Source organism: Crinia signifera, chromosome 2 (assembly GCF_055691185.1).
Source record: "Crinia signifera chromosome 2, ASM5569118v1, whole genome shotgun sequence".
Taxonomy (NCBI): domain Eukaryota; kingdom Metazoa; phylum Chordata; class Amphibia; order Anura; family Myobatrachidae; genus Crinia; species Crinia signifera.
In genome coordinates this window covers 335,915,527-335,931,395 of record NC_139218.1, presented here as the reverse complement: position 1 = coordinate 335,931,395, position 15,869 = coordinate 335,915,527, and the positions used below count along the sequence as shown (strand labels likewise).

Genomic DNA, 15,869 nt, shown 5'->3' with positions numbered 1-15,869 from the left:
TGCATATATTAATCATATCCCCTCTTAGATGCCTCTTTTCTAATGTAAACATTCCTAACCTGGTTAAGCTTTCCTCATAACCCAGTGACTCTAAAACCTTAATCAGTTTTTATGCCCTTCGTTGAACCCTTACAAATTCCAAGATATCTTTTTGTATAGCCCAAAACTGGACAATGTATTCTATATAAGGAATCACCAAAGTATACAGTGGTACAATTACATCCCTACTGTATGTCCCTTTTTATGCATGCTAGTACTTTGCCTTGGCTGCTGCTCCATGACATTGGGGACTACAGCTAAATCTATTGTCAATGTGCAGCCACAAGTCCTTATCCATGAATGATTCCCCAACCTCTACTCCATTTAATTTATATTTTGCACTCTGATTTCTGGTTTTAAAATGCATAACCTTACATGTATCTATATTGAACCTCTTCTTAAAATTTGCTGCGCAATCCTCCAATTTATTTCAGTCACTCTGTAGAGAGGCTACATCCTGATCTGATTTTACCTTGTACAGTTTAGTGTCATCCAGACACTTTGTTCACTACACTATCTTCTACAGTAGGTAATTGATAAATACATTAAAGAGAAGTGGCCTCAGCACCGAACCCAGAGGTACGCCACTTTAACCAAATTTGAAAATGATCCGCTTAGCACAAATCTCTGTTCCCTATTTTCCGGCCAATTCTTGATCCATGTACAAACGTTGTTACTTAGACCCAGCCTTCCCATTTTGTGGCTCAACCTATTGAGAGGCACAGCATCAAACGCCTTTGTATAATCTAAGTAGACTATGTCTACTGCGTTGCACCAGGTCTAAGTCACTCTAACTTCCTCACAAAAGCTAATTAAGTTTGTTTGACCTAACATTTAACTAATCCATGCTGGTTTCCACTAATAATCTTATTGTACACTAAGAAATCCTGAATGCTGTACCTTAATATACCTTCCAGATTATTGATGTAAGACTTACTGGCTGATAATTTCCTGGATGGGTTTTATTTCCCTTTTTGAATAGTTGTACTACTTCTGCAATTGAAATTGAGTTTAAGAGAATTAAGTATAATGGCCTAGCTATTTCTGGGCTAATTTCCATTAGAACCATTGGATGAATGCCATATGGTCCTGGCGATTTGTAAATTTTGGTTTTACAAAAAGTCACTTACAGACTTCCACCGTAAATGAGTATTAAGTAGTGGGGCATAATCATATTTGTAACTTTGTATTGTACTCTCCATTTGCTATTCTCTAATAAACACTAATGAAAGCATTCAATTCTTCTGTTTTTTACTTGTTTCACTGATCCATCTGCCTCCTCATTTCTTAGGGGTCCTTTATTATCTGTTTTTAACATTTTTACGATTGATATAAACTTTTTTGTTTTTACTTGCTTTCTTATGCAATCTGTATCTTATTTTGTCTTTTTGCAGCTCTGATTTCCTTTTTGCATGTTTTATTAAATTCCATGTACAATCAGGAGTCCTCATTCCCAATGGACTTAAATAGTTTAAATGCCACTTTTTTCTTTACATTACTTCCCTTACCTTTATATTTAGCCATATCAGTTTGGAATAAACATTGGAATAAACTTACGTGTAAATGTTTCTAGTGTCATTTTAAAGGAATCCCACATTTCCTCAGTGTTCTTCCCTTAAATGCTGTATCCCAATATATGCCCTCTAGACACCGCTTAAGCAAATTAATATGCGCTTTTCTAAAATGTAATGTTCTAGTTGACCCCTTTTACTGTATTTGTTGTTTCAGGAAGCTAATTTCTAATGTGACCATGTTATAATCACTGTTTGCCAGATGCTGCCTTAGCTATTAGATCACTATATTACCTTAATAAGTAATGACTGGGCAAGTACTTTAGACTGAGATTGTGATAATTCTTAGCAAATAATGTGGCATTCAAGAACAATAGCACATAGCTAAGCAAGCTGTCTGATGCAATTTAATCATCAGACAAATATGGAGGCCGATGTGATATGGGGCCTTATTTTGGTTCATTCTTTCTGACAAAATCCTTCTTAGATTGGCAAAACCATGTGTACTGCAGGTGGGGCAGATGTAACATGTGCAGAGAGAATTAGATTTGGGTGGGGTTTTACTTCAAAGTGAGATCTATATTGCAGTTTAAAAATAAAGCAGTCAGTTTTTTCCCTGCACAGAAACAAAATTACTCACCCAAATCTAATTCTCTCTGCACATGTTACATCTGCCCCCCCCCCCCCCCCCTGCAGTGCACATGGTTTTGTCCATCTAAGAAGGATTTTGTCAGAAAGAATGAACCAAAATAAGGCCCCTGGTGCATATAATGGTACTATATTATACAGTATATAAGGCTATGGGACATACACGGTATTAAAAAGACAATATAAGTGACATTGATGAGAAGAGTGCCGATGACAGGGGAAATAGGCATATACAGTTTTGTTTCCTGAAGGATATTTGACTGTATGTTACCTTAATATGGAATCTTGTGTGCACATAATCTATGCTGATGACACCCGTGGAGCAGTTTGGCGGCTGTAGGTCTTTTCTAAATCTTGCTATCTGATGAAATCACTAATGTGTAAGTAATTTGTCTGCTTCAAAATGGAATACAACCAATTTCAAATGTATTTTTGAGAGACAGGATGTATAAAGAGGGCTAAATTCAGGAAAAATATGATAGTATTCCGATCTTCGAGCATCTCATTCTTTAAAAAAGCATCTCGCACAGTATTGTGTAACTACGCTCAGGGGCAGATTTATTGAGCTTGGAGAAGAGATAAACTGGAGATAAAGTGGAGAAAAGGTAAAAGGAGATAAAGCACCAGCCAATCAGCTGTGTTTGAAAAAGACAGTTGGGAGTTGATTGGCTGGTGCTTTATCTCCTTTTACCTTTTCTCCGCTTTATCTCCAGTTTATCTCTTCTCCAAGCTTAATAAATCTGCCTGTCAGAGTATTATTTAACAGTTTATTTTATAGCGTACACATATTCTGCAGCCAGTAGAGCTTACAATCTATATTCCCTTTTACATGTACACACACACACACACACACAGACAGACATTCTAGGGTTAATTTTGTTGGGAGCCAATTTGCCTACCAGTATATTTTTGGAATGTGGAAGGAAACTGGAATACCCAGAGGAAACCCACGCAAGCACGGGGAGCATATACAAATGCCGCATAGTCAGGGCTGTGAGGCAGTAATGCTAACCATTACACCATCTGTACTGCCCCAATGAGGGTATGAGGACACATATACATTTTTTACAGTTTATAGCATTCATTGTTTACATAGCTATACATGAGTTTCTGAGTATTCATGAGTAAATGAAAAATTCTTACCGAAATCCAGGTATCATCTTTGCAAATCCAATGACTTTCTGTATACTATAACTAACCAGATCTGCAAGGTGTGGCAGCATTGAGAAGTCAGTGGAACCATCAGTATGGTCATTACTAAAATCACCGAAAAGCGAGCTCGGGAAAAAAGCATTTTCATATTGATCTGCAAATGGAACAGAAAATATAAATTAAAAACAATGAAAAAAATTACTATAATATAGTAAATATCTATTTATCTCTCTCTATATCTATCTATATGTGCCGACTGACATTGGAGAGATATATCTATTTATCTCTCTCTATATCTATCTATAGATATATAGATAGATAGATATTGTGAGGGGTATCATTCAAACTTTTCAAATGAATACAGTGCAATCTTGCTGGCGAATCGCCAGAACGTCACCGCTGGCGATCCGCCAGCAGCCCGGCGTCCATCTGACTGAGATGCACGTGTGTCTCACGCGCACGCGCGTCTCAGTTTCCGGGCGGCGGGAACCCTGTCCGTCTGCGCTTCAGGGAGACGGACAGGGTTGGGGGGGGGTGCGGGGAGGGGGTGGGGACCCCGGGTGACCACCGACAAGCCGGCGGGGACCCGGGGGAAGCCATCGGAAGGGGACGCGCGCGCGTCCCCTTTCGCAGATACAGATGGCGGGTGGCGGGGGATGGCGGCTGGTGTCGCCATCGCCATCCCCTGCAAAGAAGAGACCCGCTCCATCTGTATGTTGTAAACTTATGAAACTTATTTTAGCGAGTTGTTCTATATACACAAGCTGGTGTCAGGCAAGTATTGCTCTGACTAATGAGGCTCGCCTGGCCCCTGAAGGCTATTATACTGTAGTTTACAACATCACTCTGGTAATTAACTGTTTCAGTAGATGCAATTAAGCGTTTTTCACAGTAGAGTAAATTAATATGATTTTACATTTGCAGATGGGAATTAGTAGTCTTAGCTATGGGAGTTTATGTGAATGCTGGTTCTATGCAATGTCTCCTGTCTGGTTGGTATATAGATAACAAATACATTTACAACACTAAGATGCACGCCTCATTAGTCAATACCTCATGATTTCCAGAGAGCGTACATAGGAAATAAATCAAGGCAACAGATAACAAGGTGTGTAATGCAACTCAGTACAACTTTATCACCACTCTGCTGGCACAAACCTGTCTTAGAACTTACACCTGTGACTATAAACTGGGTTAAAAACAATTATTGGTATGGCATATAAAATTAAAATGTACCCATTCATTTAATAGGGCAAAAGGATAAATGACACTGCGGAACATGGCCGACTCTTGCCACTTTCATCTCTCGGCCGTCAGTAGCCCTATAAATAGTTTTTGCATTACAGATGACAAAATCATTCCCTACTTCTTCTTTTTTGCAATGACCAAAGTATCCCTAAATTATCTGACACCTATCAAGCCTGTTCAATAAGCAGGACCCTCCGTGTTTTCTATGGACTGATAGTTGCTTATTTCTAGAATCTGGGGTTCCAGAAAGGCCAGTCGCTCACATTCTGAATAACAATTCATACATAGAATAACATGCAAAGTGGAAGGCACTGTAAAACATGGAACATAATATGACTTTATTTTAGGTGAAAACTAAATATTAAATCACTAGTCAACTAATAAGAATTTTCATTTGGTGTAAATACATTTTATTTTTAGATCTCCGTAATGAAGAATTTCATCATTTAAAGGATTAAATGCCTACAAAACTACTTTACAATAGAAAAAAGTTTAATCCAAAGCATAGCTTTTCAACCTTCCTTCAAGCAACTTAATTGTTTAAACAGCACTTGCATCCTATGGGACAATAATAGCCCACAACTATTGCCTGCACACCTTTTATATAATTTGCAAATAAGTAATGAGCCTTGTGAAGATCTGTATGTGGTGCCAAACCAGTTACTGTACTTAATCTCATCCAACTGGATTAGCAACTTTATGGACAAATTCAATATTATTTTGTTACTTAGCAGCGAGCACTCAAAATAAAGTGTGCTGTCTGGGGGTATAACATGTTGGAAACCACCAACCTCAAAAAGAATAATAAAGTTGGCCTGCAGTAAGTCAAATACCACCTAGCTGTTTCCAACAGTAGTTGGAAATATAAAGCACCTCATTTGTCTGTACCAGTAAAGTGGAGTACTATCACCGATCAGGATTACAGATATTTCCACAATCATCTAGCCTACTTTCACGTTAAACAGTCCTTCTAGTTGCACCGTGACTAACGCCAGGCATCTTTTGTTATGCAATCTGTTCCATTAAACTTCATCTTTTTTGCAAAACAGAACAATTTAACTAACTGCAGTTCTTAAAATTTAAGACCCAACTAATACAGATTGACCAAACAAGCAGGCTTTATGATAAATAATGAATATTGACTTTATTAATACAGTCCTTTTTCCCAAAAGGTGTCGAAGCAGTTATATTTTATAATGTAGAAGAATTAAGCAACCAATTTAGGCTGGAGCATACTGTTTCTGAAAATTTCCAGAGGGGCTCTATGTACAAACGCAACAAGCTCAAAAAGTAGGAGTCACTGAGCTAAAAGCTCCAGCCATAAAGTATAGCTACTGCTAGTAGTATTTAACTTGTGGTCAGAAATTAGCAAGTGGGTTAATGAGGAATCAAAAGCGGTTTCAACTAAGTAATTCGATTATGTAAGGCATTTAATATTAGCAATTCAATGTGGTGGAGACATTGCCAGATGGTTAACAGCCTGGCTTCTGCACTCTGACAGCTGCAAGTGATGTAATTATTCTTCTATATATTTGGCTACATCTGTCACTCAAAGTGTGTCTGGAGATATAACCCTGGGTGGAGCCTCTGACTCACATGACTGACTCACATGACAGAGAACCAGCCCAGTGAGCCCACAGACAGTGCCAGACACCCTCTGCATCTCCATGTTACACAGCAAAGACACAGCTACTCACCAGACACACCAGGAGAGCGCTCCACACCTCCATACCTCCCAACATGACCCTCTCCAGGAGGGACAGAATGCTCTGTTTGTGGACTTCCATCTTAATTTATGATTGTCATCACCTGTCATTTTAAACAGGGTAATTGATAAGAAAGGTGTTTAAGCACAGGTGATGGTAATCCATAAATTAAGAAGAAAGTCCAGAAACAGAGCAATGTGTCCCTCCTGGAGAGGGTCATATTGGGTATGCACCTCCCTCCCTCCCCCCCTTCCCATTCACGGCATCCCCACGATTAAATGGCACATGCAAAACACTGACATGGCTATGGTCGACAATGAAAAAGGTTGACAAGATTTATTTTTCACTTTTTCAATGTTTTCATATTCATTCTCATGTGTCGACATGGACACCAATGAAGTGCCACACTTATGTCAACATTTACATGTGTTGACCTTTCTGTGTTGATTTTTTTCTTGTGGCGATTCGCGGCACCCCCCGCGACCCCCCACCCGCGATTTGCAGCACACCCCCCGCAATTCGCGGCACCCCCGGTGACTCCCGCGATTCACGGCCCCACCCCGTGACACCCCCCCTCCTGCAATTCGCGCCAACCCCCGGGCCCCCCCTCCCGCGGTTCACGGTGCCCCCCACGACCCCCCCTACCGCGGTTCAGGGTGCCCCCCACGACCCCCCCTACCGCGGTTCCCCACCCCTGACCCCCCCTCCTGTCATTGCGGCAACCCCCCGTCCCCGCGACCCACCCTCCCGCGATTCACTGCAACCCCCCGCGCCCCCCCCATCCCACGATTCGCAGCACCCACACACCCCCCCGCGACCCATCCTCCCGCAATTCACGGCATCCACCCACGACCCCTCCTCCTGTGATTCGCGGACACCCCTCACCTCCTCCCACCCCCGCACGTGATTCACGGCAACCCCAGGATTAAATGGCACATGCAAAACACTGGCACGGCTATGGTCGACAATGAAAAAGGTTGACATGAGTTTTTGAAGATTTATTTTTCTTTTTTTGAATGTTTTCATATTCATTCTCATGTGTCGACATGGACACCGATGAAGTGCCACACTTATGTCAACATTTACATGTGTTGAACTTTCTGTGTTGATTTTTCTTGTAGCAATTTTTTCCCAGTGACAACTATGAACTATGTGCACGTCAACCTACACATCATCAACCAATTCTTTGTATAATATATAACACCTGTTCTGTAGGTGTTTTAAGTCAGACCTTTTACTGCTACTATTACTGTTTATGTAAATGCATTCTGAATGACAGCAACATCCTACCATCCTTCTACAAGAATATATAACCAACTAGGTGATCGCGCCCCGTGCCCCCCCCCCTCCCGCAATTCACGGACCCCCCGCGCACCCCCCTCCTGCGATTCGCAACCCCCCCTCGCGCAATTCACGCCCCCTCCCACGCTTTGCGGACCCCCGCCCTCTCCCGCGATTCGCCGACACCTGCGCCCCCCTCCCTCCCTTGATTCACAGCACCCCCGCAATTTTTTTCCAGTGACAACTATGAACTATGTGCACGTCAACCTACACATCATCAACCAATTCTTTGTATAATATATAACACCTGTTCTGTTTAACTGTAGGTGTTTTAAGTCAGACCTTTTACTGCTACTATTACTGTTTATGTAAATGCATTCTGAATGACAGCAACATCCTACCATCCTTCTACAAGAATATATAACCAACTAGGTCATCGCGCCCCGTGCCCCCCCCCCTCCCGCAATTCACGGACCCCCTGCGCACCCCCCTCCCGCGATTCGCAACCCCCCCTCGCGCAATTCACGCCCCCTCTCACGCTTTGTGGACCCTCTCCCGCGATTCGCCGACACCTGCGCCCCCCTCCCTCCCTTGATTCACGGCACCCCCGCGCCCCTCCCGCAATTCACGGCACCCCTAAGCCCCTCTTTAGTCCCCCGTATACTCACACACCCCTATCACTACCCAACTTCCTGCTCTCCTGAACCGTAACTTCCACCACTGGGGAGTCGCTGACGCCGTTTTGCCCACATGCCCCTATCATGCCTCATAGCCCAGCCTCCTGCTCTCATGCACCCGAACTCCCACCCAGTAGGAGGAGACACTGACTAAGGGCCACCATCCTGTACTCCTGTGCTGCCATGCTGGACCCTCACCCACTGGCAGAAGCAGCACAGTATCTCCCACCCTCCTCTTTAGTCCCCCTTATGCCCACACACCCCTATCACTACCCAGCCTCCTGTTTTCTTGTGTCGTGACCTCCGCCAGTGGGGAGCCGCTGACTCAGAAACACCCTACTATACTATTGCACACACACACACCTAAACAACATGCACACACAGCCCCCCCCACACCCACAAATGTCACTGTACCATCCACACTATCAATGTACATCTTACTCTGTAACCGCTTTTTAATTAAACAAAACAATACACACCCCCTTCCACATCATATGCTCTCTATTTAACACATTTCACCTATAACTGAAAATATATATATAACAGGCCATCTTTCATACAATTCTAACCATCTTTCCCATATACAAATGTTACGACGGTGTGAAGAGCGCCCGTAGGGCGCGATAAATCACCTAGTTCTTCTATAAACCCTGGTAAAGAGCACTGCAGTAGTCCAAGAACAATACGCATGTATGTAGGGATATACTCTGGCAATATCAAATGCATATTACTAGTTTCAATAGGTATCACAGATGAAAAACATCTAAAAATTAAATCTGAATATTTAAGTCTCAAGCAACAACCAAGGAAAACCCTAAACATCCTGGACGTCAGCAGAGTTTGCAAACTCATACAGTAATCACCTCTTGCTTGACCCAGTTTTAGTCTTGTTATTTTAAAAGTTAGTTCCTATTGCTTTAACTGCTCATTAACACAGCCACTGAGGATTCGTTTTAGCAATAGTATCAATAAGTATTGTCTGCACAACATGGTAATCCAGGTCAAGTGGTAGCATGTACTGTATGCTGCAAATAGCTTGGGCAAAAGGTTAGATACCTGTGAAATCCCTAATAACAAGTACTCTGGTAAACATAAATATACTCCTGAAGGCACTCTTTGTGATCAGTGTGAAAGTTCGCATAAACGACTGTAAGTTCTGTGCCATCCAATCAACAAATAGTTTCACAGATGACGTTCCAATTGGGTTGCAGACACTTTATAAATACATTTGCCAAGTGTTGGAGGATAGACATCTGTGTGTAATTAGTCATGAAATCTGTAATCTATAGAAGGGGTTGGATAACCACTTCCTTCAATGGTTCAGGAAAAACACCTTTCTGCAATGAGCATTGTACTTCGTTTCATATGGATGACTGGTGGCAGTTGATATTATGGTGTGGCATTCTAATTGATGTTGGGATTCTGGCGCTGGTCTCGCGGCAGTAGTGGGGATGCCAGCGTTGGTATAGTGAATGCAAACATCCTGACCGCCATGAATGCTGGACACATCCTACTGTACTATATTGTAATACTTGTTTAATTATGTTAATTAAGTTAATACATACCTTTTAGAAGAGTTCAGTCTAGATCAGGGTTAGCCAACTCCAGTCCTCAAGAGTTACCAACAGTTAACATTTTCCAGGTTTCCTCATAAAAAATCAAAAGTTAAGTCATTATATCTACCTGTGGATCTTTTTTAATTTGTCAGTGAGTAAAGAGTGCACCTGTGCAGCAGCTAGGTGGTATGGAAAACATGAACTGTTGGTAGCTCCCGAGGACTGGAGTTGGTTACCCTTGGTCGAGATCATCCAGTAATTTCAACAATGTCTTCCCTTACAGGTGGTGAAAGTTATACCAAGAAACCAGATTAGGGATTTGACTGTAGGAGGTTCCCAACATGCCTCTCCATCAGAGAAGCTAAAATGACCAGTTTCTTACAGTAATCTCACTTAACAAGAACACTAGCTTCTTACAACTCATTCTGGACTAATATACGATTGGTTGATGTTTATCCGCCATCATGAATGGATTTTTTTAAATGTTTTTGCAGCCTTAAGTCCTTCAATACTGATTTCAATGCACCTGGTACCAGTGATCACATATATATATATATATATATATATATATATATATATATATATATATATATATATATACATACAGTACAGGACTGATTGTATCCACTGTAGCTGCGACATCCCTATGGCAATAACAGAGAAGAGAATAACAATCCTCACAAATAGCTATTACATCAGAGAGATCCATAGTTTCTGTAAGAAGTGGAAAAAAAGGTCTTCTCCAAAAGCCAAAGTTGTCTTTTTGAGGGATAATGACAGAGAGCCAAATGGGATTGTGGTCTGACCAAATAACTAGACTTCTACCTAAAGCTGTAAAACAACATCAAGTGTGTGTGTGTGTGTGTGTCCCAGATCATTCATTATATACAGATGTGTACATGCATCTTGCCTCAATATGCCACACATGGGAAGATGCCTGGCATGAGTCTGACATCTTTTTTGATCTATCTTAATCGCATAGTACTAAGAATAAGATGCACAAGCAGACTCTGGTGACTAAAATAATAAGCAGCATATTTATATTCTGTCTGCAACTGCACCTGTATCTGCACACAAAATGGTAAGTTACAGTATTTGCTGGGAAAACAAATTAGAGGCTAGATCTATGTTCACACATCTGTAGATAAGCTATTGACAAAGGTGTGAGAATTTATAATCATAAACCCATACACTGAAATCCCTAGTATAAGCCATTTGTGATGCTCCCAGAAAAGACCTTTAACAAAATCTGCAATTTTCTGCAGAAATCTATACCCTGACATTCAAACCTGTAGATATCTGGGGTTGGGATGTAGCAACTCCAAAAAATGTGATTAAACCTTTGCAGGTTGCAAAGGAGCTACTTTGCAACCAGCAACAGCAGGGCAACACCCAACAAGTATGTTGTTGCCCTTGCAAGGACCACCAAATGGCAGAGAAAGGGGTGCAATCCTTAAAAATGGGCTATACAGTGAGTCCCTTTGCACCAGCCTATGTGTGTGGGAATAGGTCAGGTATTTTTCTACCTCTCATAACACTGTCCCCTTCAATAATCACCTAACCGCACCCCATACATCATTAATCACCTAAGAATATGGGTTCCGCACCCATCTGCAAGCAATAATTTAGCACCCCCTACACAATAAAGGGACAGCACGCACTTAAGAGGCAAGGGGTATGTCCTCACAAGGAATAGGCATGGCCACACAATATAACCCCCAATTAAAAATACTCCACACAGCAGCATAATATTATTTTCATTACACCACATATAGTACCTAAATCAGGCATGTCCAAACTATGGCCCTCCAGCTGTTGCAAAACTTCAAGTCCCATCATGCCTTGCCACAGTTTTGCTATTAGTTCATGCTATTTATTCAATGTTATGCCAAGTTTTGTCTCCCTGTACTGTTCCTTTGTACGGCGCTGCAAAACACTTGTGGCGCCTTATAAATAAAATTATAATAATAATAATGCTGAAACTATTGCAAGGCATGCTGGGATGTGTTGTTTCATAATAGCTGGAGGGCCATAGATTGGACATGCCTGGCCTAAATCATCATGGCTTGCTAATTAGAGAATTCACAATCCGCAATTCGATTATCGAACAACTGCACTTGCATATTGCACAACTTCAAATAAATATCAGTACACATGGAAGTTGCAGTGCAGCCACAGTTTGACTGACAGGAAGCCAGCATTTAACAAAACACAGTAGAGCCACCTATTTTCATTTCATCCCACAGTAGTGCCCATTAATCATGTTATACTACACAATAATACTCATTATATATGTCAAGCTACACAATAGTTTCCCTTATACACAATACCCACAGTAGTGTCAGTTAAACACATATAGCCAAATATAATAGAGTGTGAGAATCAGAAAGTAAGAGATTTTGTCAGTGTTTTTTAAGAGATACATGTAAAGTAATATGCGTCCCCTCGCGGTGCTCGCTGCCCTCGCCATGCTTCGGGCTCGGTGGCTCGATGTGCTCGCCACACTATCTAAAATCGACTCCACGCCGACGTGGATAGTGGGGGTGTCAAAAGGTCAGAGGATGCGTACCGCCGCCCCTCGCTGTGCTCGCTACGCTTCAGGTTCGCGTTGATAGTGGGGGTGCATTTAACATTGTACACCCATTAGGGTGCTTATACAATTAAAAATCGTATTGGGGGTGCATTTAACATTGTAAGCACCCATGAGGGTGCTTATACAATTAAAAGTCGCAACGCATCGCATGCATTGTATGCGGCTATATGGCATGCGATGGCATAAGATGCCATAACATGGAAATCTTGGGCGCCATGCTAGGAAACAAGTACCGATTGCCGCTTTAAAAAAAATGGGAAAACTCTCACAAAATCTCTCACACCCTATCACATTTGGTTTTGTGTATAACCGACACTACTGTGGGCATTGTGTGCCTCCCCAGCCCAGTGCCGCACTGCTTTGCTTACTCTGCTGAACCAGTTGCATCGGATTTGCATAAAGTACATTAAAACAATAGTTGATAATGGGCACATACAGTATGTGGTTAGGGGATTTTTACTAAGAGAGAGCAAAACACTCAAATGAGTTATTCTAACTGACTCGGCCTGAAATTTAAACTGAATAATTTTTTTTAAAAGCAGATTGTTATTTTATACTTCCCATGGGGTCCTCTTTTGAGTAGATTAATTACAGACTTATTGATTGGATCAGAACCTTCCAAACCAGGGGGCTTCTTTTTTGTCTAGCAAGGTCTACCTGAGAGATATCATGCTATGGAAAAAGTTGCCAATTGTATGAGTATCTTACAGATCTGTCAACACATCTACTGTACATTGTCATTTTATTTATATCCAGCAAAGGGCCCTCAATTATGGAATTGAACGTGGTCTTGTGGGAACATGGGTAGGGCTTTTCAATACCAATGAAACAAATCCACCCCAATCCCACAAATCCAAACATTTTAGACTTAAATTAGGGTGTAGGACACATGTATTTCACCAAGATATAAATCTGAACATGTACAAGTGCACATATACAAACACCCCCCCCCCCCACCCACCTTATAAATGGTTGCTAAGCACGTCTATGACACGATGCATGGTGGGAAATGCACAAGCTGATTCTTTATGGTTTCTCAGACACCGCTAACAGAAAACTTACACTATACTTGATAATGCAGGAAACAACATAGACTAATAGAGTGTTCGCAATGTACTGTAAGTTGTTATCAAGCCAGCACAAAATCCCATTGATAAACCTTAAGTTACTGTGTACTTTTCAACATATGGTGCGGCAGAAGTGCAATCTGTAGATTATCAATAAACAAATTTAGTGTACTATTTAATAAACGCTAAATATTAATTGCAAAGGTTGGTGCTATAAATAGAATATGGAGGTGAAACAACAGTCAGACATTTTTTAAGCTCTATTCATTAATTGCATAGTTCTAACACTTGATCATTAGAGTGTGGGAAGTGAACAGGCTGATTTTTTTGTTTCTCGTACACTGCAAACAGATGAAACAAGACTTTTATTGATCATAACATAACATACAAGGTTATGGAGTTTAGGTAATGTACCGTAAGTTAATGGTAGAAGTGTAAGTAACTGATTGTAGTAATAAATAGACTCAATGAACTATTCAGTATATACTGTAGTATATGATATTGCAGGGGTGATACTATAAATTCTGGAGATGAAATACACAAAACACAAACAATTAAAAATGTATAAATTACAAATAATGTTTTCCTTGTAACAGGCTGTGTTTTCTTAACATTAGTACCCTGTGCAAAGGTGATTCAGCATATCATTGAGTTACTCAATTTCTAATGCCCCTTTCAAACCGCAATTAAAAACCGGTATTTTGCCGATTTTTTACCATTTTAAAACGGTAATCTGTGCGGTCTGAAAGGTGCAGGACCACTTTACCGTTTTACAAAAGCCATTTTTGTAAAATGGTTAAAATGGAGGGTCCTAACCGTTTCAGACCCGGTATTTTGGCATCAGAATCGGGTCTGAAACGGTATTTAGGACCCAGCCAATAAGCTGGGTCCTAAATTCAGCGCAGTGAATATTTAATGAGCTCATTAAATATTCATTGCACTCGAGGCCCCCGCCGCCTCCGCCCCCCCCCCCCGCGCGGGTTAACATCTCCTACCCCCCCCTCCCCTCCCCCCCGTGCAGCCGGTACCTCCTGAGGATCCCAGCAGTATGGACGGCTGGCTGCGCTTATGAAAAAAAAAGGGACTTTCGGAAAATGGCTGCCCCATAGGAAAACTTGTTTAGAAAAAACTGTCTTTCGTATGGGGGCAGCCATTTTCCGAAAGTCACTTTTCTTATAAGAAAAGTGACTTTCGGAAAATGGCTGCCCCCATACGATTGCCCCCGCTGGTAATCGCCGGCGGAGAGGCGCTCCATCTGACTGGGACTCATGAGCGTTTCACGCGCACGTCCCAGTCACTCGGCGACGGGGAGCGGAAACCCTGCCCGCCTCCGCTCCAGGGAGACAGGCAGGGTTGGGGGGGGGGGGGTTTGCTGGGAGATGGCGGAGAGCTCCATCAAAACCGGGTGCATGAGACTCAAATTTACTGACATGTGAGTTCTATTGAAGATTGGACGTTGCCCATAGCAACCAATCAATCAGATTCTACTTATTTAACACATTCTTGAAGATAATATAATCTGATGGGCAACATCCCATGTTACTAAATCCCATTTTAGTAAATTTACCCCTCTCTGAGTGTTATGTCAAATTAATCAGCACAGGGCTCCTTGTGTGTCACACTTAACCTGCATTGCGATTAAGATGCATTTTAAGCAAAAAAAGGACATCTGACAATAGAAGAGTCTTATGCGACATGGCGTGTCAAAGAGGCCTTTTAAGCGTGGCCGCAGCAAGATTTATGTGGGCATATTTGTTGGGATTTTTAGTCAAACACGTAGTGTTCTGTATTTCAAAGGAAAGTGGGGGATAGATTGTATTTTTCATGAAATCTTGCTGTGTGTGTGGGCACCTTAAGTCCTGTACTGCTGCAACCATAGACAGATAAAAAAATAAAATAGAATATGCAATATGCAGCCATGTCATCTCACTCTTATTGGGATGTTCAATCCGAGCCGCTATTTCTGCCGGGCGGAAATAGCGGCTGACCGTATGCAATCCTGGATGGGACTTGCCTGCAACTGGATTGCCAAATCCGCAGCAGTTTCCAACTTTCAGAGCCCTTTGTATCCGATGCCAGAACTTTCCTACTGGTGGAATATTTTCCGCTTGTCAGAAGAACGGAGCCCACATTAAATAGGTTGATTGACAAAATAGCGGCTGGGAATGGATTACCCCCCTTAACCTGGGTACACAACTAAAGATTTGTCTATCCAATTTGCCAAATGGGAGCAACAATCTGGTAACGTAAGGAAGCATATGAAAGTCAACCATTTGCTCCAAAATGCTAAAAAAAAAAATTATAAAAAGGATTGGATAAATTTGTTATATCAAATTGATTTAACCATTTTATCTGAATGACTATGGTCTGTTTTCCAGTGTTTGGGAGCAA

At 41.6% G+C, this 15,869-nt stretch overlaps 1 protein-coding gene across 2 annotated transcripts in view; it reads right to left on the bottom strand.

The window, feature by feature from the left end:
- Nucleotides 1–15,869, bottom strand: part of VDR (vitamin D receptor) — a 170,497-nt gene that overhangs the window by 13,585 nt on the left and 141,043 nt on the right. For both annotated transcript variants that reach the window (XM_083169501.1, XM_083169500.1), the window contains exon 6: nt 3,342–3,504. In XM_083169501.1, the coding sequence (XP_083025627.1) occupies nt 3,342–3,504 (163 nt within the window). The remainder of the gene's footprint in view (nt 1–3,341; nt 3,505–15,869) is intronic.